The sequence below is a fragment of the Aethina tumida genome, chromosome 1 (genome assembly GCF_024364675.1).
Source record: "Aethina tumida isolate Nest 87 chromosome 1, icAetTumi1.1, whole genome shotgun sequence".
NCBI classification, from domain to species: Eukaryota; Metazoa; Arthropoda; class Insecta; order Coleoptera; family Nitidulidae; genus Aethina; species Aethina tumida.
Window position 1 is genome coordinate 40,579,643 of NC_065435.1, and position 24,352 is coordinate 40,603,994.

The window sequence follows — 24,352 nt, forward strand, 5'->3', positions numbered from 1 at the left end:
GCGCCATTTTAGTGTCAGCCTATGAACTTTTCAGCCACAAGTTATTTTGAAAAATTATATAAAACTGGATGTATGGATAGGAAATAAGTTGAATTTGAATTTTAAATAGAAATTTGTGCAATATGCAAAATTAAATTTATCATAACTCCATGTGTAAAAATAAATTATATAAAACTTTGAGGAAAATCAGTTATTATTTATATATTATAAAATATAGTTACATATTTATCTTGAGAACTTATTTTTTATTATAATCTTCTTAAAATAAAATGAAGGTTAAACAAATCAAACTTTATAATTTCAATTTAGGTGAGAACTTAGCATAAATAAGAATTATTTTGATTTATTTACAATATTATTAACTTATATTAACTAATATGACCACTTTATTTAATTGACAAATTTTGTAGTGTTAATTTCTTTCTATAAAATATTCTAAATTATGGTTTAAATACAGTACCTGAACACAGACACTCATAAAATTCCATCCAAAGGTTAACAACGGAATAAGGGGTTTTCACCAAAAACTTGAATTATTGAATTTATTGAAGTTCGACCGTATTGTTATATTATAGTAATATTTTTTTATTCATTTTTGAGGTATTTTCTCAATAAATACACTTGCCTCTAATTTAATAATAAGTACGGTATTATAGAAACAACATAAATACTTATTTTAATATATTATTTTTATACAAATTACAATACATAGTTTATTTATCAGAAAAGTGTTTGTTTAAAATGATTAAATCTACTTCCTAATCTTCTCGTGTTTTTGTTTTCTTTACATTACCACATAGGCAACCAAGATAACTTGTACGAGGTATGCCTTAGATGCCCACAGAGAAGATTATAAACGGACAACTCGCACACTACATAAAGTGAATAAAATACAATAAATATGAATGAGTGAAACAATAAATTGCCATCTAAATCACAGAGATCAACATATAATCATTAGCATAAATAACTAGTATAAATAAATTTAACCACTGGCCCATTAGCTCAGTTGGTTAGAGCGTCGTGCTAATAACGCGAAGGTCGCGGGTTCGATCCCCTCATGGGCCAATTCATTTTTTTCATTTTTTACGGACGTTTCGGCGAATATTTTTCGACGAGCGCGTTCCAAACTTGCGGATACTTTGTTTGGACGAAGCGTGCGATCCTTTTGGCATTTGCCACTTGTCTGGAGTCGCACGACTGGCAGTTTCTTCCTATTATTTCCGGCAGGGCGTCTGTAATAAATTAAATTGTGCAATTAATTAAAATATAACGAGCAACTGTTCGTGGTCAACGTGGTGTGCCCTTCGATTATAATGTGACTTTGCGTCACAATACACCAAGTCGACTTACATTCCACTACTAATTATAAAAAATAAACTGGTATAACTGTGATATTTACATTTGAATTTCAAAATCACATGCTGTACTACAATAAAATAACTAATAATAAAGTTTTTCTAATAATTAGTAATTTACAAAATAAAAAATAAATGTTAGTTTTACCCCCTAACACTACGTTAATGAATCAAATTAAAAAATTACCTTTAATTTGTCTTCCCAAAACGTCGCAAGGTGCCTTATCCAAAGCGCAGAGCAATTGCTTCTCGACATAGCTGTTGCCCGCCAAGGCCTGAGAGTGGATGGCGACAACCACCGAGGCAAGGAGCACTAAGACCGTCCACCCAGACATTGTTGCGTTTGACTGAGGGTGGTCGACCGCTTTCGGTGCATTTATATTCAACACCTTTCACACTGTCGTCAACATGATAATTCTTCTTGGACATTGTGTAAAAGCCATGGAGGCGGTACAGTGTGCGACATAAACGGTTTCAAACGGGGGGTGAGTGGGGAGTAATAACCATTAGTACAAAATTCAATTTAGATTCGTTGTTTTTTTATTAGTTTCTTTATAAAATTCTACTTGAATTTCTTGTAAAAATACAAACAGTACCATAAATTAAATCTGTGATGTTTTTTATTTATATTTAATTTAAATTAAATTATATTTAATATTTCAAATTATTTTATCATAAAATTTAGCTAGTTTGCTGACGGATTAAAAAAAATAATCTATCTATATCTATCTATAATATATGTCCATATATCCATTGTGATGAAAAAAATTGTAAAGAAACATTTCAAGTGAAATACTTTTCACCTGGACTGTAGCTGCCGGTGAAGGACTTTAAACGCCGGTAAATTTCTTTGAAGGGAGAGATAAAAAGGAAAGACGCATCAATGAAGGGCCATTAACGGGAATCTGTCGAGGCGGCTCATTTTTGGATGCTTTTAAAACTTGACCACTTTGAAAAGGGAACACACAAGTCAATAGATAAGGGCGTTCCTGAAATTACCACGAAATTTGATTATAAGTTCTTGGTATGAACGAGAGGCACGATAATGGATCTATTAAAATATTGTGCTTGCAAAGCGCATTTGCCGATTATGAAACGGTAGAAAAGTTTGTTGATGGTATTACGAATTTTGTAGTTTATGCTCTGTTTATTATTGTATTATTATTGTGTAATTGTTTAATGCGACGGAAACCAATTTATATCTGTTAGTAGCAAACCACTTCCTGACAGGTCCCATTGATCATCTTAATAATGCACTCTAATCTAACGTGATTTCTTACATAATACGTAGTATTTTGGAAACACAACCTTACAATTTATATTATTAATAGAATAACGTATTTATGTTTTAAATAATTATAGTAGTTTTAAAACTTTCGGAGGTTTGAATATATAATTTAATATATTAAAGAAATTGAAATAAAAAATTACACAACATAAAATTACTAAATTGATATATTATTATTATTATATTATTATTATTATATTATTATGTAATAATCTAATTTAAAATATATTTTTATGTAAATGACTTTTACACTTCACAATACACTTAATTTATTACATTAAATATATAAGGTTGTATTATTTTATAAATATATATTTGTTGTTGTATCTATAAGTTTTTAAGTTAATTCTGTTGGACACAAATAAAATTTATTATTTTTATTAATATTATTATTATTAAATAAGTAACGTAAGTAATAACATAAATTGAAATTAAAAATTACACATTTAATATTGTTAATAATTATTAAATTCATTTATTATTATTATTTAATTATATATTGGTAGGTATATTTTAATTATGTATTTAAACCTAATTTGTCACTGAAATTGGATTACACATTTTAATATTTTGTCTATATATTTAATAAATTAATTTTATTATTATTTTTATTTAATTCAAAATGATGTAATTTAGAATATTAATATATTTCTGGTTTAACCCATTTTTACACAATACAATTAATTTAATATAAAAGCTGACCTATAATTAGGTATAAATAAATAAGTTAAAATATTACAGAATTGTTATTAAATTAATTTATTATTATATAATTTAACATATGAATGTATTTTTGTTCCCAATCATTTTTTAATTTCATTCATATTAGTTTAATATAAAAATTAACTTACAATAATTTGAATAAATTATTGTAACTAATTTAATAATAGATAAAAAATATTAAAAATATAAAATGTGTATTTTTAATTATATTTGTACTTATTAAATTTAACATAATTAACAATATCTATCTAATAATATAACTTAAAAAATATACTTTATAATATTATTGGATTTACATCGTTACCAATACATTACTCCACTATTTTATAGAAACATTAGTGTTTCTATGAAAATTTAACATAGCGATTTTACACAGGCTAATTTATTGTCCAAATTTGAGACCTTCAATTTATTGCTACAAATAATGCAGAAATTAGTCACATTATTGTCCAATTTTTAAAATAGCCATTAAATTGCTGGAACATAGAATAAGTTCTATGTTTAACAAATGTTCTAGTAACCTTCTAATACTTACTTACATATACAGATTACTTAATATCATTATAAAATGAGGTAACTTAAAAATAAAAATGATAGAATATTGGTATGTCCAATAATCAAATTACTAGTCATAAATTTGACAATAAACTATGCAATAAATTAGTCATATATTTAAAATAAATTTAAATATACATTTTTTACTCCATTTATATATTACTGGCATTGTCATTTTATTTAAAATAATGAAAACTAGTTACTATTTTATTATTTGTCCAAATTAATCATACCAGCAGTTAAATTATATTACAGTTAGCTGACATACTTGAGTTAGAAAATACAGATGAGGGTTCCGATTATGTTTACATGAAAAAAATATAAAGTGGAAGTATGTAAACTTAAAATATGGGACAATTGTTCACCGATATTCTAATTATGAACCTACAAAAACAGTATTAATTTTAACTTATCTCTGATATCGTTATTATTTATTTGTTATCAATGAGGCGAAAATGATTATCGTTTCTAAACTAGACTAGACGTTTCTTATATTTAAATTTTTAAATTATCTAGAAATAACATATTTTTTTAAATATAGATATTAGCCAGAATAAATTGATTTTAACGAATATTTTCAGACCAGTTAGACCATAAGAAATACCTAAAATTTAGAGCAAATATATGTTTTTTTATTATTTCGTATGTAACTCATAATTGAATTTACCTTTAAAATGTCCAAAAAATGTTTTCCAAATTCATATAATATGTGATATAATAAATTATCTCTAATTGAGATATTTAAGATCTATATTTTAGAGAAGATATTTTTTTTTGTTTCGTATGTAACCATAATTGAATTTGCTTTTAGATTATCTCTAATTAAGATATTTATAATAAATTTTAAGATATTTTCAGAGAGAGACATTTTGCAAAATAGTATTTTTTATATGTGACCATGTTAAAGCTAGTATATACATTTGATAAAAATATTATCCTAAATTGAAATTTAATAATTTTATCACAATTTTTTCTCGAGTGTGTATCAGCATAAATGTCAGATTCATCAACAATTTCATAAAATTGAACTATGGATGCTTACATTACTATTTCTCCCTCTGATCTGGAAATAGTCTCAAAATGAACCAGTTTGGGACAGCTTGTACAAGCGTAAATCATAATCAACAATGTATACGTAGTTCAAATATTTGAAATTTGAAATGATCATGAATTTATACGTACAAATTATGTGGAAACTGTCATCAATTAAAGCAAATAAATTTATGTGGAAACGTCCCATTTTGATGTTTGTTCAGCAACGTTTCATCGACAAACTTAAATTATAAAACTGCCGATGCCGTTTGCGTCACGGACCTTTTAATCAGCTCCTGCAAACTGGCAACGAATCGACCGAAACAGAAACCGATTTCCATCATCATTCCCTAATTAACGAAACGAAGCGGCATTGCACAATTAACGACTGACCATCGCCAATTGACCTCAGCCGGATAATTTCAAAAATGGCGCGTTTCCCCATTTGTTTGTAACAGTGGAGGAATGGTGCGTGCATGTTGCCAGTGGCAGCGGCGGCAATTGATCGACCAATTTTCTAATTTGTTCTTTTGTGAAAACCTGTCCACGAATTCCGTCCACGAATGCAGTCATGCAGTCCACGGATTTGAGACGAACGTGTCGGGTGCGTCGTCATCTCTGATTCAGTCGCACCAAAAAAAAAAAGAGCTAATCCCGACTTCTATCTTATCTGGGTACCGTCCGTACGAGAGGCCAGGTCTTACAAGTGTTTGATACAGTCGAAATAGATAACTTGATCATGTCTGTGTCACCTTCTCCCACTCGAACCGTAAGTACGCCGTTTATTTTTTTTCATTATTAATAATATAAATAAAGGAAAAATATATCGTGACAGATAATTAAGGTGAAGTGGCTAATTGGTGTATTTTTTAATTGAATTAATATACAATGAACAATAGATTCTGGAGGCGAGAAAATTATCTTTAATAATGTAATAATAGAAAGTGAAATTTTTGCAATTTATGCTTGTTTATTCCACAATTGTCTTCAAGTATTAAATGTTATTGCACATCCGCTACAATAACAAAACACAGGATGACATTTTTGTCCAACGAAGTTTAAATGTATTATTATTTTACAGTTGGATTTCTTCCAACAACTTGTTGGTCTTTTGTAACAAGGTTTATGTTAATAATTAGTTTTGTAAAGTTTTAAAATGACCCAACATTACCGTATAATTTGTATGATTACATTTTTATTAATAAAACTTTAAATTTATACACAACAAAGAGATAATCGATTTGGAGATTTAGATTAATTAATAAAAGTAATCTTGGAGGAAAAAAAAACAATACTTATTTATATAATGTAAATTTTAAATTAAAAAATATAAGTGAAATGAAATTTTATAATACAACCAATAACATTATTTCACTCTTGCATATAAATTTTGTTATTTTTGTTAAGACGACAACAAAACAGGTTTCAATTCTTATTCAACCATAAAATTTTATTATTCTTATTCAAATTTATTTCTGAATGTTGATCATCAGTTTTATTTAATGTTATAAAATTACACAACATTAACGTATAACCTTTATTATTATATTGCATATTTATCAATAAAAATTTTCAGTTTTTATATAAAAGATCAATTATATTTATTTTTAAGATAATATAGAAGATATTATTTAATAAGTAACACACATTTACACATAATTAATTAAATTACATTTAATGTGATGTGATAAAAATTAAATTTTTTGGTACATCCAATATACAATTTAGTTAAATTTATAAAATTATACAAAATAACGAAGTTTTTTATGATTTTATTGCATACTGATCAGCAAAATTTTTCATTTTATATACAATAAAGAAATTATCGATTTAATGATTTAAATTTATTTTTTAGACAATCTAGTAGATAATAAATAAAAAAAATTAACTACTGATTCAAATTTAAAATTTTATTGTTCTTCAAATTAATTTCTGTATAGTGATGGTAATTAAAAAACGACATATCTTTATACATATGCAAATGTTTAATTTAAAAATACGACAAAAATGGAATTTTGTAGTACAACCAATATACAATCAACATTCTTCCATATAAATTTTGTTATTTTTATTAAGACAACAAAACAGGTTCCAATTAAGATTCAAATTTAAAATTTTATTGTTCTTGAAATCAATTTTCTGTTAACCGTCAGATTTGTTTAAAGTTTTAAAATTACACAAAATTAACAAATAATTTTTATAATTTTATTGCTATTTATCAATAAAACTTTTCAAACTTTATACAACAAAGAAATAATCAATTTAGTGATTTATTTTGAAGACAATCTTCTAGATAATAGTTAAAAAACAACATATCTTTATACATATACAAATATTTAATTAAAAAAAAATATGATTAAAATTGAATTTTATAGTAAAACCAATATACACAATCAACATCAAAACAGGTTTTAATTCTGATTCAAATTTAAAATTTTATTATTCTTCAAAATAAATTCTGTATGTTAATGATCAGATTTGTTTTAAAATTACACAATATGAACGAATAATTTTTATAATTTTATTGCATAATTATCAATAAAACTTTTCAGTTTTTATACAATACGGAGGTGATCGGTTTAGTTATTTAGATATATTTTTAAGACATAACAGTTGATATTATTTAAAAAACAGCATATACTTAACATATGCAAAAGTTTAATTTAAAAATACGATAAAATGGAATTCTATAGTACTACGAATATACACAATCAACATTCTTCCACTCCTGCATGTAAATATTGTAATTTTTGTTAAGACGACAACAAAACAGGTTCCAATTCCTATTCAAATTTAAAATTTTATTGTTCTTCAAATTAATTTCTGTTATTTGGATTTCTTTTTAATACATAGCCGTAGATAGTATTTAAAAAACAACACATACTTAAACATATGCAAAAGCTTAATTAAAAAATACGATAACAATGGAATTCTGTAGTACAACTAATACACACAATCAACATTCTTCCACTCCTGCATGTAAATTTTGTTATTTTTGTTAAGACGACAACAAAACAGGTTCCAGTCCTGATTCAGCCAAATTTATTTCTGTATATTCATGAAGATATTTTTTGTTGCATCAAATAATTGGTTTGTTTTGAGCATAGCTACACCATCCCACATGCAATTGTGGTATTTTTGATGTGGCCGCGCCTCATCAGTCCACCCTGCAATTTTTTAACGTAAATTGTCGTTGCTAGTTTTGTGTGTTAAGGCCGCGGCATCTCGTTTGTCCGTCGTCCATTTCAAGGCAGATGCAATTTTTTCGATACCATCAACAATTGCACAATTACATTTATGCGTCTCCGAAACTGCGGTTAACGAGGAGGTTTCGTTTCCTCGATTTTATCGACCACCATGTCGAAATCAACAAGTGGTGATTAAGATAGCGTTGATAAAAGTAATCTTATTCTAGACCGTATTTAATAAAGAAAATTTTAATAACAATTAATTGCAGTGTTCATTTGGCGGGGTTTGTGATCAGTTTAAATATGTCGAATATGTCGGACACACCTGACGGTTTTATCGATGACGCGAAGGCGAAAGCTAAAGAAATGTTAACGGTAATTAGTATTTTCGTTTTTATTTTAGCTCAATATTTTTGTCCGTAAAATTTAAAATCATCTGCATGGTTAATTTAAATGAATGTTTTATTTATAAATATGCAAATCGTGACGTAAAGAGAATACATTATAATTGAAGTATTTTTCTCACATTCCTTTTGCGGAACTCATAAATATTAACAGGTATTATTGAAGTGCTTTTAATTTCTCTGAGTAATGTTGGTTTTATTGTATGATATATGTCATGTTAATAACAACATGTTTAGCCTTTATAAATGTTGTTAGTGTGTGTCATTATACAAAATTTCTTAGATTATGTTGATAAACATTCAAATTTTAATTGTTTATCTGCATTTTTTAAGCCTTTGTTACAAAAAATTATTATCTCCCATGATAATATAATTACAAGATATACTAGTTAATTAAAATCAGAACAAATCAATAAAATAAATTCAAATCGATATAATAAACTAAATTTAATTAGGAAGCTTCCTTTAAAAGTCAAGGACATATTATTTTTGATGTAACTTTTTTCATAAACAAGTTTAATATTGCATAACAATAATACAAGAAAAAAATACATTAATTATAGTTATACTATAAATAAAACGATATAACTAATATAACCAGTATTAGTTAGTAAAAAAGTACTTTGGCCATGAGCATTTATTTTACTTTTGTTTTCTATTATGAAATTAATATAACCTTATCCAAGTTTCTGAGTATTTTGAAGATTTTTATAAAATTGAATGCTGAGTTGTAATTTGTACAGTTTACAAATTTAAATCAGTCATAACATGTGTAAAAATAAGTGATATAAAAAATTACAAGAGAAATTTGTTTAAATTTGCAGCTAGAAAAAAAGTTGATTTTTTTTTGTTTTTAATAAAAGTAGTTATGGAAAATATTTTTATGAGATAATCTAATCTTTCTAGTTAATCAATTAAAGGTAGTAAAATATTTGACTAATTATTTCTTAAACTAAAGTGGTAATATATAATAGGTTAAACAATGAAAAAATTAAAATTTTCTTTCATAGTCCTTCAAAGATTTCCTCAAAACAATAAAATTACTCAATATTCATAATTTAAATGTAGACCTGAACACAGACACTTATGAATAAAATTTGTTAACGGTAACGGTACCACATTAAATAATGAAAAAAAAATAAATAATTTTCATTGACCTATCTTCTATATTTTATCCCTCTTTACATCAATCGTTAGAAAGCTTAAACTATAAATCAATAAAATTAAGAAATTATGTGTCTTTTCTAAAACTTATTCCATTATATTTTATATCATTCCTATCACCTATCATTTAAACGAACTGTCAATCTTTAAAACATGTAACATTGGCATTAAAAACTGCCTCCTCTTTATCAATTAAAAATTACTTGTAATCTCTGTCTTTATGTTATTGCCAACCAAGTTCCTTCGAGCTTTTATAAGCTTTGATTTGTCGAAGTTCATTAATGCATAATTAACAATTTAATCTTATATTTACCAAATTTTTAATATTAAATATACATATTTAGTATAATGAATTTATAAACTTTACATAATACAATTTTTTTGCTTAATATATATTTTTTATTTTATAAAATGTTTTCATAATGTATATATTTTTTTAATCCTAAAAAGCTTTTAACATCAAACATTCAGTAATCAAAATGTATATAAAACTCATTTGTTTATAAAATATATCAAATAAGTTAATAGGGAAAAATTGTATTTACAAAAAGAAGGAAATTAAAAGATTTTCCATTTGCAAACCACTTAGGTAGTAAATCAGAAGTCACAACAGTTATTGATTAAACAAAATCAAGGTTGCTAATATGAATAGACTTAACATTCACGATAAGTCTATTGATAAACTGAGACTGCAAACTGAGATAACAATTTAAAAATATTGATAGACGTGTACACCCAAACATTAATTAAAATTAGTCAAATGATGATGAAAACCTTAGGTCTGCTAAGAATTAATTAAAATTAACAACAAAACACAGCAACAACATGGCAATTCCAAACATAAACGAAAACCCTTCCCTCAAACACTTAAGTCCTCATTTTCCACTGACTCAAACTGACCGCGTCAACAATTAATTGATGTTCCCCGAAATGAGTCGGACAAGTTTCAACGTTCGGTCCGGTAACGCGTAATGCGTGAATGGCAGGCGAAAAAACCGCCGACTTATCATCGAAAATCGACTATAATTAGCATAACTAACGACCAACTGTTTACCGAGTATCTCTTGTTGTGTTTGTCCCATGACTAATTCATCGAGAGCACTTTTATTTCGCCGTGACGCAGATCTTTGTTAGGCAAATCCCCCCGGAAATTACGATACACAATATCGCTTCGATTCCGCTTGTATGTTCAGGGTTCGCGGTGGCTCGTTATCAATCTCTCAGATTTCAGTGGACGATTTAAACGTTCGCATCCGCTAATTGGTATCATTTCGAGTGTTACAATATTGTGCTGGTGATCGGGTGCTAATTTCTATTGCCATGGCTGACGCTGAGAAGAACACGGACCAGGTATCTTAAACGTGTGATCTTGTGCAGTGATGTGGGGGTCGTTTACCTAATTATTGTTGTTTTATTGTTTTCGTGAGAAATCATTTTTATTTATTTATATTAATTTTACATAATTATAACAAAGACAATTCATTATTTTTGCATTATTATAATTTTATATTACATCGATTATTTTGTAATAGAAAATTTTTAAAAACGTTCAATTCTAACACAAGATTTCTTTTTAATTATCGAGGAAACGGTTCTCACCTGAATTCAATACTTTCACATATTTGAATCGGCTTTCAATAATTATTGTAGTTTCCTTTATTGAATTTTTTATAATTTGTAGAAAACAATGTTTGATGATATATAATTTTTATAAATTATTTTAATTAATATAAAAGATCAGAAATAATTTATAAATAACAATAAATTATATAAATCTAACAAGGTTAATTTAATTTAATTATTTTCGTTATCAATGTTGATAAACTAATTTTAACTGTCTCCTCATAACATTAATTATAAAAACAATATTATTCAGAATGTTTACTTTATTTAATAAAGTTTTCTCTATTTAATTTAATTTAATACCTAAATAAATTTAGATAAATCTCAGGGATGATTCATATTAATAAATTAACTGCAGTCTTAATTTATAAGGATAAATAAATTTGTTTATTTATATGTTTATTGATAATGAACTCCTGCCACTGATTTTCAATTATCTTTGTTCAAATATCTTATCTAAATGATAAAATGTAATAATTTTAACTATTTGTAATCGACTAAGCACCATTCAAACAATAAAAATTAATAAATTTGTCTAAAATTGTTATTCAGTCAAAATTCTTACACTACGCTATGATTTAATTTAAAATTAACCATAAAATTTTTTGTTATTATCCTATACTGATTATTAGATTATTTTTACATCTTTAAAGACCCCCGAAGAAGAAGAATTTTATTATCGGAAACCGACAACAATATAAGTTAACAATTTAATTTAGTACCACCCCTGCATTATGAAGCATTTACACCCCTGTGCATGCCTCTTATTAGATTATCAATAAATTCCTGAGGGATATTATTCCATTCCTCAACTACAACCTGTAAGTGGTCTGGAACACTCATGGGAGGATTTAAACGGAGCCGAATTAATCTGGATAAGTAATCCCATACATGCTCAATTGGGTTTATATGCGGGGAAAGTAGTGCCACTTTATTCTTGTAATTTCACCTCTTCTCAGAACGTTCCGGAGTGCTTGGGTTTGATGTGGGTGGGCATTGTCGTTCAATAAACGGAATGGTTGTACAATAAGTAGAACTATACTATGTAAATTCTCTTCTTTCATACATGATTCCATCCTAAATCATAACACTTCCTGCCACATATGAAACCAATTAAATGGAAAAAGAGAATAGCTGCTGTTCACCTCTTTCTCTTCGGACTCGAAGTTGTCGGTCATTACTCGCCAATCCTATTTTCTTTTTGTCAGAAAAATAAAAAAAAACATTTGACAATTGAGGCAAAAGCCAATTTTTAATGATTATGGACCCATTCTGAGTCCAAGCAATAGCTTAGGCATTGTTAAAGGTCTCTTGATGTTTGCTTTCAAAATGAGTTGTCTGATAATGACTCCGAAGACTGCTGACTTATCCACCTATTTCTCATAGCCATTTGGACTATGTACCTGTCTTGTCTGGCACTTATAACCCTTGGATGTCTTCTTAGAGGTCTTGTTTTTACGGAACCTGTTTAATTGCGCCTTTTAGTGTTCCTCCTATGTAACAAGATTTTATAATCATATACAGGGTGGTGCAAGACTTTTAAAACTGAGTTTATATATAGACATTAAATTAAAAAAATAATATTAAAAGCACCATGGAAATAATTGATTTGAGACTATGGATAATATCAAATTTTATATATAAATAATACTAATGATAAGAGAAATATTTATCTGTTGTCAAACAAATTGATTAATGGCAAATGAAATTAAATTTTGATGGCAGATATGATGGTGAATAATATATTTGTTTATTTTTAGAAGTCACTTGACGTCAACAAGTACGCGACCAAAAAGACCATCGCCCAGGGTTTGTTGGACGTTGCCCTCCTTACAGCCAACGCATCACAACTAAAATATGTGCTGCAAGTGGGTGAAAAACATGAGTTTTACACCTTGATGCTGACACTTATCAGCATTTCGATCATACTACAGGTAGGTTACCACGAAACGTTACAAAAGCGGAGGATACCGTTTATTTTTTGTCCAGTCCATCATTTATTACTTTATTATTAGGACAACAAAGATTGGTCATGAATCATCGAGTTTTAAAATCGACATGACACAATCGGTCAATAGTTTTAAAAGTGCTTTTGTTATGGTCATTATCATTGTGCCGTGCATTCAAATCAGATAGTGTTTCAAGTAAAAATAGTTTCGATGTTTCACCAAACATAGCGTGATTTTAGTGGTAATACGGTCAGAAAAACATTGATTTCTGTTTAGGTGCTTGTGGGAATATTGTGTCTGTCGTTGCATCTAATGAGAGACTGCAAACTCCACATTGAAGAGTATCATTTTACCGCGAAATGCTTCAACCATCTGACCACGATTTTTGCATTCGCCATCACAGTCCTGAACCTTGTCATTTCGTGTTTCGATCCCAACATCGCCAGATACGCTGTATTTGAAGCCCCCAATGTCGACAACATTGAGATTTGATTGATTCGAATTATTTCCTTTGCAGCTGATCGTTGCCATTTTGTTTGTGATTATTGGCGGACTGAATATCAATAAGCAGAGGGATCATACCGCGGCCATTGTTTTGAATGACATTATTTTGATTTTTATTTTCCTTATTTCCATTGTTAACATTATTATTTCCGGTTTTGGGTTAGAATATTCGAATCAGCCTTTGACGCGGATCAGTACCACCCAATCGCAAGAGGAGTATCCGATTGGGACGTAGAATAGCAACAATTTTTTGGTAGAAAATTTGCCAAACGGTAGATGAGACTCCGCACTACTGTCCATCCTCCCTCCTCTTCTATTTTTGAAGAGAAGGGAAGATCGAACCGGGTTCATGTTTTGGACGGCACCAAAATGTATGTGATTTTTTGGACAGGTGACTGCTGCGCTGCTGTCCCTCGTCGTGTCACTGTTAACCTCGCTGAATCGAACCAAGCTGGAAACCGTCGCCTTGATTCTGCAACAGATATCGCTGGCGTTCGTGACGGGCGCCCTGTTTTGCGACATTATCAAAATGAATTTCGGTCTCGATCCCGCCGTCCATCTAGACCCGCCCGTCTAACAAAGGGGGATTCAAATATGCACCTTTCCTTTTTCGTTTCTTCTTAATTTTATTTAGTGTGCCCATTTATTTTATACGTTTTGCTTTGCTTTATGTTTTATTTATGTTTTGTTTTCTTTTTGTTTTGTTGCCCGCCAAAAGATCATTATATGTTGCCTCTGCGTGATGCTCGGATCCTGGCTGAACATCAACAAGGACTCGCACTGTCCCAGGGCGGACCAGTTCAACGATGTGCTCCTGTGTCTGAACGTCGTCCTCGTTGCTATCAACGTGCTGATCAGCAGCTTCGACATGAGAAACAGCTCGGACACCGGCAACGTTGTCACCAATCTTATTAGCAATCTCGGGAACATACCCGGCGTTGGGGGTGGCGGTGGCCGCGCCGCCGTCGGCGTTACCCCCGCTCCCAATGCTACTTTGTTGTAATGTTTGATTAGCTGTGCAATGTTAGTATTACAATGTCAAATTTTATTTGTGTTATAATCGTTGTATGTTGTAGCATATGTATGAGGACTGAAATATATTCTGCAAACAAATACGACAAATTGTTGTTCGGTATTTAAATGCATGAGATTAAAACGTGATTATTTTTTAGTTTTCGCACTTTTTCACAATCTCTAGAAATTATAGATGTAGAGCTTTTCAAAAAGGCTTTTAACAAAATTGTGATTTTTATTTATTGTAAAATTATTATTTTATGTTTAAAATGTATTTCAATAAAAATATAATATCAAATAATTGATGTTTAAATAAATATATAATTTTAATGTAAATTTAGAAAGAAGCTGTTTTTAATCTAACTATTATAGAACATGATTTAAATGATCTGTTTTACTAATATATTTTTAATTTTTTTTACAATAAATTATAAAACTGTGTAAAATAACTTTATTTTTGTTTAAATTTTCTATTTGTTTTCATAGAATGTCTTTTTATTTTTGTTACTTTACTACAAATATTGTTTAAAATATATTATTCCTATTTATTGTAAAATTATTATTTTATTTATGTTTAATATGTATTTAAATAAAATTATTGTATTAAATAATAGATGTCATTTATATAAATATATAATTTAAGACACATTTAGAAAGAAGCTATTCTTAACATGCAGTAGATGAATGTTTGTAAAGTGAAAAGAAAAATTACCTTGATTAAAATTATCTTTGTTCCAAATATATCTTTGTAATTTACAATATAATAATTACAAAATTGCTTAAAATAATTTGTACTTACTTTTCATTAATGTTTTTCTATTTGTTTTTATAAAATGTCTTTTTAATTTTATTCCAAATTATAAATTTATGTTTATATGGGCAGATCCATCACTTTTCGACGAAAGAGTGCTCATGTGGATAGATGTTTGAAAATGTTTAACTCGGATCCAAGTTCGATAACAGGGCTTGTTGGGAACATAATAGACTAACTTCCCTGAAAATTTGAAGCAAATCGATATTCCAAAAAAAAAGTTACAGCCATCTAAAAATTGGGATTTTTGGATGGCCGTATAATAACGAAATGGAGTTAATTAAGGAAAAAAATGGGCAGGTATCAACAAAATACACCTCCATAAAAATATCAGCAGTTATTTAACTATACTTTGGAAGCTGTTGATTTGAGAGCATTTTGAAAACAGACAATGCAAGGGTTTAGTTGGAAGCTTCCTACTAAGCAGAAATGAGTCTATCTACTTTTGTCTTGAAAGTAGAGTGTTCACAGAGAAGAATGGCGTTTAAACGGAATCTCTAAATTATATAGAAGCTGAGATACAAATTTTTGAAAATGACTAAAAAATTTTCAAATTTCAATAAATCCTTTAGTGGTCGAATTAGATTCAATTTTTATCGCACACTTTCGTTGAAAAGTAACGGATCTGCTCATATATAATTTAAGACATATTTAGAAAGAAACTGTTAATTTAACATAATGTAGACAGATGTTTAATTTTTGAAAAGTTAAAAAAATGACTGTAATTTAAATTTTGTGTTTTCCAAATACATCTTTTTAATTTTTATTATAATAATTATAAAACTGCATTAAATTACTTGTTCTTACCTTTCTTTAAATTTTTCATTTGTTTTCATAGTATACCTCTTTATTACAAACATTATTTAAATTATATAAATTTTATTTGTCTTTTTAATTTTTATTAATAATTATGAAACTCCATTAAATAACTTATTTTATTTAAATTTTGCATTTGTTTTTTTCGTATATCTTTTATTTTTGTTAAATTACTACAAATATTATTTAAATTAATTCACAATATCTACATGAGTACACAAAATAACTTAATATCTAAATATAGTAACCTCCACCAACATAATTGAATAAACACACTCCATTTTAACATGTCTACAGAATTATTTATTGTAAAATTATTTGTTTGTATTTAATTTGTAACTAAATATAACTGTAACATTTATATTTAAAATAACTATAAATCTATTTTTAATGCACCTTTAGAAAAAATTATTTTTAATTAAGTTTTTTTTAATTTCTTAGTTTTTCAAGTATTTTTTTAATACCATAACTACAAAACTTTTACTATTACACTAATAAAACTGAGTAAGAACAATTAACATTAGTAAAAAGTCAATAAAGTAACGAATTTTTTTGTCTACAAAGGTAGTAGTGTGCTGCCTGTACATATTCCTGGGATCAGCAGTGAACATCAATAAGAACGGCAACCAAGACAGTGCGAATATGGCAAATAACATAACTTTCCTGCTAAACGGGGCGTTGTTCCTTATAAACATATTCATAAACAGTATGGACATGATAAAAGACAATGGACTGGCCAGTGACATAATCAAAGTGAATTCCACTTCTTAAGCTCAGTTAGACTGACATCTCCAGCAGCCCTAAAATGACATGTTTCTATTTAAACTATAAGAATAAATGTATTTATATTGTTTGTAATTTATTTTAAGTTAATGTACCTTTTAATTTATTTTATTTTATAATTATGACTTTCTTTTTTTTATCTCAAGGTGGTGATTGTAAGCTTGTGTATACTCTTGGGAGTAAAACTGGACATCACTGAGGAGAATGATCATGACACAGCGAACATGTCCAACAACATTGTTCTGTGTTTGAATGTGATATTGGTAGCAGTTAACATTATTATCAGTGCTTTTGATATGAGGAGTGCCGAAGAATCTGGTACCACAAATACAACAGCCTTTTATTAAATTCATGTGTTATTTAGTTTTAAGTATTAGTATTAACTTGAGATTATCTAGTATTATAAGTGCATGTAAAGTAAAGAAAGACAATAACTTGGGTTTTATATTTTTATTAAGAAACATTTCATTAATTCAATATGACCATGGCAGTGATACACGATTCAATGAAGTATACTAAACTATAATAACAAGATGATAAGTACAAAAACTCTTTGGAAAATGGTATGGATGTTAAGCTGATTTAACAGAAGACAGCTGTTCCTCGTAACGCTTCTTGAATTGGCCCTGTGGGTCGTACTTTTTGCTCAGCCTCTCCCATTCACGTGATTTTTTCGACATCAGGTGTTTTATTACTTTCTCGGTGTTTTCTCTTTGTTTTTCGGTACATTTTGTGCATCCGCTGTTCAATGCATCTGGCAGAGTTTCTGTAAAAATAAAATACATTAAAATATCAAGAATAACAAATATGCCTCATATTGTCACTTTTATGCAATAAACACACGTGTTATGATAATTTAACATTTGCACTTATCTTCTTATAACAATTTAAAATTCACAATCAGATAATATAAATCCTGATTTGACAAACTATTTCCTATATGTTATATAATTTTATCATAATTAAATTATTCAAACATGAATTCGGCATTTTTGTTGTAAAATAAATATATTATAATTTATTTAATATGTATCAACGTTTTATAATGTTCTAGCGTCATAATAAATTAAATGAATATTTAATGCTTTATTTAAATTGCATCAATTTTACAAAAAATTACAAATTTTAATAAAAAATAACTAGATGTGTGGGTTTTACTTTTTATTTTAAAAATTATTTATAATTTTAACAGTAACAAATATAGTGACAACCGGAAGCATTGTTCATTGTTTTGGCCAGTAATTCAATCAATAAAAAGGTTACTATAAATATTTATAAATTCTGTCGAATTCTACAGCTATTAAAATAAAATAATAGTTTAGTAACATCTTTTCTATTTTATTTCCGACGGTTTATGCTAATTGTGAGTATACAAATCTTCTATTATAACATTTTTTGTTTAATTTACATTATAAATATGCACATATTTAAAAATTATAATATAAAATATTTTAAAAAATTATGTAATTAAATCAACTTAATATTAACTTAATAAATGAATATAAATAAGAAAGTAGTGTGAGGAGGTGAAGAAATTTGAAAATGCACAAATTAACGGCTTTAATAAACAACCAAAACGTGTTTTTAATGAATATAAACTAATTGTATTTTTATAACAGTGGCATTTATTTATGGTGCATTAAATTTTGCGTAGAACGATTCATTTTATTGACAGCGTCTAACAAATTCAACCGGTTAGTTAAGTTATGTCTAAAAATGGAAAATACCAGAATGCATAAAATAGAAGAATAGTAAAAGAAAAGGAATTGTAAATGTTACATGTAAATATGACGTAATAAATTAAAGTTCTAGATTGTTAGTAAAAATATTAGATATAGTAAAATTTGTGTAAAATACAAAAAACAATATTATAAGTTATTTAGTTAAAAATTAAAATGTTTTAAATGGCGTAAATTTTGTAGCACATATATAACTATAACCGGTTAGTTAAAGATCGAAAAGAAGTCTAAAAATTAAAAAAATAACGTATTATAGTACTGTAAGAAAAAAAATGATGCATCAATCAGAAATAATGAAATTAAAAGCATCATCAGTAATCATAATCAAGTTATTCAAAATGAAGAAGGGACTAGTAAAATGTTTACTCACTCTTGAGTTCCCTGCCTTCAGGTGTGCACGGACCCTCGTCCAACATGCATTTAATGTAATTATTGAGCACCCTGTCGTTGTTCAAAATCTTGTCCACGTCCACGTTATCGTACTTGTTGGTGTATTTGTTCTGGGCGTGGACCAGGCCGAGGACCACCAAAATTATCACAGCACTGAGACGCATCGCACGTGGAGTCGAGAGAGGAGACGAAGAAATGAGACCAGGAGGTACTTAATTTCTTCTATATAGGCGGACAGGGCCTAAGGGGGTTAATGCAAAGGAAAGTAAGAGTAACTAACCACGTGACATGTGCACATATAAGAAATCTTCGGCTTTGCGTTGATAACGGTGCCGGCCGATGACCTACATTCTGGCAGCGAGAGTGATTTTACATATTCGTACCCACTGTTGAAGGTGCAACATGCTTCCACCAATTTCCATTTGGTTTTTGTAATTATAATCTTTATTAACATCTCCGTACTATTTGTCACGCATAAATCCGCGGAAACACAACAATAACTAAGTGTTATTGGTAACAACATTCGAAATACAACGGCTACGCATTAAGGAAAATATCTGCTTCAACGTTACTTCTAGCCCTTCTTAACCTTCTTCAGATTGGGCTCTTTAATTTCGCTATTAAACAGGTCTTTCGACGTGGTGTCGTTGGACGCGGCCGAATCACGCGTACGTTTTCCAGAACCACTGAGGTTACTACTATCAACCTCATTCAACTCCATCTGAAATTCCTCTGTACCCTCTATGTTTTGGACCATCCCGAAGTGATTTCTAATCTCAGGGTCATCCGCAATTCCAAATCCTTGTAGTTCTTGCGAAACTAAATAATTGTAACTTCTTTCAAAGTCTTCTTCAAATTGAATATTTGAATCCAGATTATCTAGTTCAACCTCCTGTTCACGTGGGTTATTTTGAGCCGAATTATCTACTTCAAGTTTCTCTTCAAATGGCATATTTTGAGGCAAGTTATCTAGTTCCACCTTATTATCGTCGTCAACCTTGGGAATGTTCATAAAATCGTCTTCCTCAATTTGACTATTTGAAGCCAGATTATCTAGTTCAACCTCCTGTTGACATAGGTTGTTTTGAGCCCTGTTATCTAATTCCACCTTATTATCGTCGTCAACCTTGGCAATGTCCATAAAATCGTCTTCAAATAAGTGTTGTATATAAAAATCTTCCAATTCCTCTACATTTTCGCCTTCGCAATTATTGATACTTGCCAAAGTCTCTTCAAATAGGTTACTTAAACCCATTTCGTTATGTTCCTCCGCGACATTGCTCTCCAGGTCGGAGACACCTGCAAAAACTTCTTCCAATACGTTGCTGGGAGCGAATTCATCAGAATAGACTCTCATATACTCATTAATGACTTGAATGTTTGAAAAAGTTTCGTCCCACAATACACCTAGATATGAAAAATCAGTTTCATCGAACGGTGGAAGTAAATCTCCACTGCCAATTGCCACATGGGGAACTGAAGTGACAGATCTAACGGACGAAGTCGTTTCGCTGTCGTCGAAATCCGAATCGTAGATAGAACTTCCCGTTAGTGAATAGTAGGTGGTCTCAGTCTCGTTGGAAGTTGTATCGGATACCGATAAATCATTGTCATCGGTGGAAGATTCCCCGCTCCCATCGCCTGATTCCTCTGAATTGGAAGCAGAAGTTTGCGTTGCTTGGGAAATTCTAACGGGAGTAGATATTACTGTTACTATCCCATCGATACCCTCGTCGTCGGAACTGACTGGAGAAAGGTTATTGGGGATAAAAACTAAGATAATAAGGTTGGCTCCATCCATATATGGCGGTACAATTCCATTGAGGCCTCCATTGGGAAGTGGTTCTGGAGCTTCTTCTGGAAATTGTGGTAGAGCCACATTTTGAAATACTAGTACAGTTTCATCTGGAACTGGCATAGATCCGTTTGGAAAAGGTTGTGGAGCTTCATTTCTAAGTAGCTCCACATATGGTGCTACAATTTCATTGAGGCCTCCAATGAGAAGTGGTTCTGGAGCTCCTTCTGGAAATTGTGGTAGAGCCACATTTTGAAACACTAGTACAGTTTCATCTGGAACTGGCATAGATCCGTTTGGAAAAGGTTGTGAAGCTTCATTTCTAAGTAGCTCCACATATGGTGGTACAATTTCATTGAGGCCTCCATTGGGAAGTGGTTCTGGAGCTCCTTCTGGAAATTGTGGTAGAGCCACATTTTGAAGTACTAGTACAGTTTCATCTGGAAGTGGCATAGATCCGTTTGGAAAAGGTTGTGGAGCTTCATTTCTAAGTAGCTCCACATATGGTGCTACAATTTCATTGAGGCCTCCATGGGGAAGTGGTTCTGGAGCTCTTTCTGGAAATTGTGGTAGAGCCACATTTTGAAATACTAGTACAGTTTCATCTGGAACTGCCATAGGTCCGTTTGGAAAAGGTTGTGGAGCTTCATTTCTAAGTAGCTCCACATATGGTGTTATAATTCCATTGAGGCCTCCATTGGGAAGTGGTTCTGAAGCTTCTTCTGGAAATTGTGGTAGAGCCACATTTTGAAATACTAGTACAGTTTCATCTGGAACTGCCATAGGTCCGTTTGGAAAAGGTTGTGGAGCTTCATTTCTAAGTAGCTCCACATATGGTGTTATAATTCCATTGAGGCCTCCATTGGGAAGTGGTTCTGGAGCTTCTTCTGGAAATTCTGGTAGAGTTTCATTTTGAAATTCTACTATAGTTTCATCTAGAACTGGAATAGATCCGTTTGGAAAAGGTTGTGGTGGTTCATTTCTAAGTAGCTGCATGGTTTCATGTGGAAACAGCAGTCCCAGACCATGTCGAGGTAATGGTACAACTCCATTTCGAACTTGCGGTATCGGTGGATTTAGTGGTGAAATTCCATTTGGAATTGGTGAAAAAGATTGATTTAAAATTAATGGTGGTGGAGCTCCATTTAATCCATTTGTTGGCAGACCTCCATTTCCAATTGGAGGTATACCTAAATTTGGAACTGATGGTAAAGTCCCATTTAAAACTGGTAGTAAAAATCGATTTACAATTGGCGGTACAGCTCGATTACGAATTATTGGTAAATCTGAACTTAGAACTAGTGATGCAGGACGATTTATAATTAATTGTCGAAAAATTATTCGTACGTTTCGGTTTGCCAATATCACATTTAGACCTGGTGGTGCGGCTCTATTGTCGGGAATTAAGTTATCAATATCAAGAGTGGTTTCTGCCATTTCAGTCTCAGGGGTAGGAGATGGCAAAGCTCGACGTGGAACCAGTGGGGCAGGACGACTTATAAATAGTTGTCGAACAAATATTAGTATATTTCTATTTTCTAATATGTCATTTGGAATTGATAGGACGGGACTGTTAACGGGAAATAAACTACGACATTCAGTATCCTCAGGAGTCCTCTCGGTGTTTTCAGTCTCAGATGCAGGAGGGAGCAAAGCTCGACTTGGTACCAGTGGGTTTGGACGACTTATGAATAGTTGTCGAATAAGTACTTGTACATCTCGATGCGCCAAGATGACATTTGGAACTGGTGGTACGACGCTGGTGGCAGAAAATGGATGAAAACCTTCAAATTCAGGAAGGCTTTCAGAGTCGGACGAAGTAGAATCAGAGTCATCGAACATCCTCATACTTTCTTCCAACTCCTAAATTTAAGTAATTACAGTATTAAGTCAATTAAAAATATACTTAATATATATTACATCCTCGTCCGAATCTTCGAAATGTACTAGAGTCTCGTCAAATCGAATTTCTTCGGCTTCGTAGTCCCTTCTTGGAATGCACATTTTCTACGATGTTTAATTTGCTGCGAAAAAAGGTAATTTGATTAGAGCAATATGTTACGCTTTACGTCCTGTCATGGAACAATTGAAGTTTTTGACATCTGTCATATTTGAAAATCAAAAATACTTATACAGTCTGGTCGGTATTCAAGCACATAAAACATAAAATGTGCGTACCAAGAAAAGCTTACCAGGAAGAAGAGGTAAAGCCTCACTTCCAGGGTCCTGATTTAAATGATTTACAAGAAATAGACGACGATCTCACCCAGCTCATTGATGAATTGGAATGGTTAAGCAGCGTAACTGACGACACTGCAGTAACTCCGATTGATAATGACTTACCGAGCGATTGGGCGCTAAATGATGAACTTGAGGAACCAAATCCAAATGAAATGGAACAAGATTCTACTGCTACAAATGATTTCATGCCCCAGGACAATGAAGATATGTCAATTGATGACAAGCCGGAAGAGTCGAAAACAGACGAACTTGCCGAAGCCAATAACAACGAGACGAAGGAAAATGACACCGATGAAAATAAAGAATAATGATGTTCCATGATTACAGTTTATAGTAATTAATTTTTAATGTTTTTAAATTATATTAGCTAGTTATCAATAATCATTTTTACTGTTAATTATTGTACAATAAACTTTTTTGGGCCCACTTCTTTTTTATTATTATTAACTACAATCCAAATAATATGTTGGTAAGTATGAAACTCCCTAAACTTCACACCTGCATTGGACCTTATTAAAATCGATTTAATGTCGATAACATTAATTAATCACATATCAAAAAATATAAAATTATTTCTAATTAGGATTATACATATATAAACATCCAAAATTAAAACTGTTTCAGATGTAAACAAGAAAAGCCACATGTGCTTCTAGTAATATAATGATAATGTAAATTAGAAGTGATGAAATTGGTTGGAAAATGACTCTTAATTGTCAGCTATGCATTTTCTCATGTTAAAATGCAACGGCATATCTATACTTATTATAAATGCTCTCATATGCAAAACCACATTTCATTGCGTAAGATTGATGTAAATAAATGGGCTATGTGGGATATAACACATTGTTGTATAACAATCGCAAAAGAGACGTGTTGCAAATGTTAAAACTTCGAAAACGCATTGTTGTTTATAAAACTTACATTTACATACTTACTCCGAATATGTATGTTTGTCTAGGTCTTAGGTTATGT

At 30.0% G+C, this 24,352-nt stretch overlaps 3 protein-coding genes and 1 non-coding gene across 9 annotated transcripts; 2 read left to right on the forward strand and 2 right to left on the reverse strand.

Moving 5' to 3' along the window:
* Positions 1 to 674: 674 nt before the first annotated feature.
* On the reverse strand, positions 675 to 1,716 carry LOC109609643 (allergen Tha p 1). The gene is made up of 2 exons (XM_020026351.2): positions 1,546 to 1,716; positions 675 to 1,235 (listed from the first exon to the last, which is right to left on the reverse strand). Exons 1-2 carry the CDS (start codon positions 1,691 to 1,693, stop codon positions 1,087 to 1,089), a joined length of 297 nt encoding a protein of 98 aa, XP_019881910.1. The 5' UTR covers positions 1,694 to 1,716; the 3' UTR covers positions 675 to 1,086.
* Trnai-aau (transfer RNA isoleucine (anticodon AAU)) lies at positions 995 to 1,068 on the forward strand. The gene has a single exon. It is a non-coding gene; the product is annotated as a tRNA-Ile (tRNA).
* Positions 1,717 to 5,466: 3,750 nt separating the features above from the next.
* LOC109609662 (ninjurin-1) lies at positions 5,467 to 17,652 on the forward strand. 6 transcript variants are annotated; one of them, XM_020026373.2, is made up of 3 exons: positions 5,467 to 5,725; positions 13,096 to 13,269; positions 14,507 to 15,103. In XM_020026373.2, the coding sequence occupies exons 1-3, from the start codon at positions 5,696 to 5,698 to the stop codon at positions 14,789 to 14,791; spliced, it is 489 nt and encodes a 162-aa protein (XP_019881932.1). In that variant the 5' UTR covers positions 5,467 to 5,695; the 3' UTR covers positions 14,792 to 15,103. The 6 variants fall into 6 exon arrangements, with proteins under 6 accessions (XP_019881932.1, XP_049826837.1, XP_049826836.1 ...); XM_049970880.1 differs by lacking the exons at positions 5,467 to 5,725; positions 14,507 to 15,103 and adding exons at positions 8,406 to 8,519; positions 17,359 to 17,652; XM_049970879.1 differs by lacking the exons at positions 5,467 to 5,725; positions 14,507 to 15,103 and adding exons at positions 8,406 to 8,519; positions 16,994 to 17,282.
* Positions 17,648 to 19,624, reverse strand: LOC109609663 (ejaculatory bulb-specific protein 3). Its single transcript, XM_020026379.2, has 2 exons — positions 19,322 to 19,624; positions 17,648 to 17,978 (listed from the first exon to the last, which is right to left on the reverse strand). Exons 1-2 carry the CDS (start codon positions 19,503 to 19,505, stop codon positions 17,785 to 17,787), a joined length of 378 nt encoding a protein of 125 aa, XP_019881938.2. The 5' UTR covers positions 19,506 to 19,624; the 3' UTR covers positions 17,648 to 17,784.
* Between the last annotated feature and the right edge of the window lie 4,728 nt (positions 19,625 to 24,352).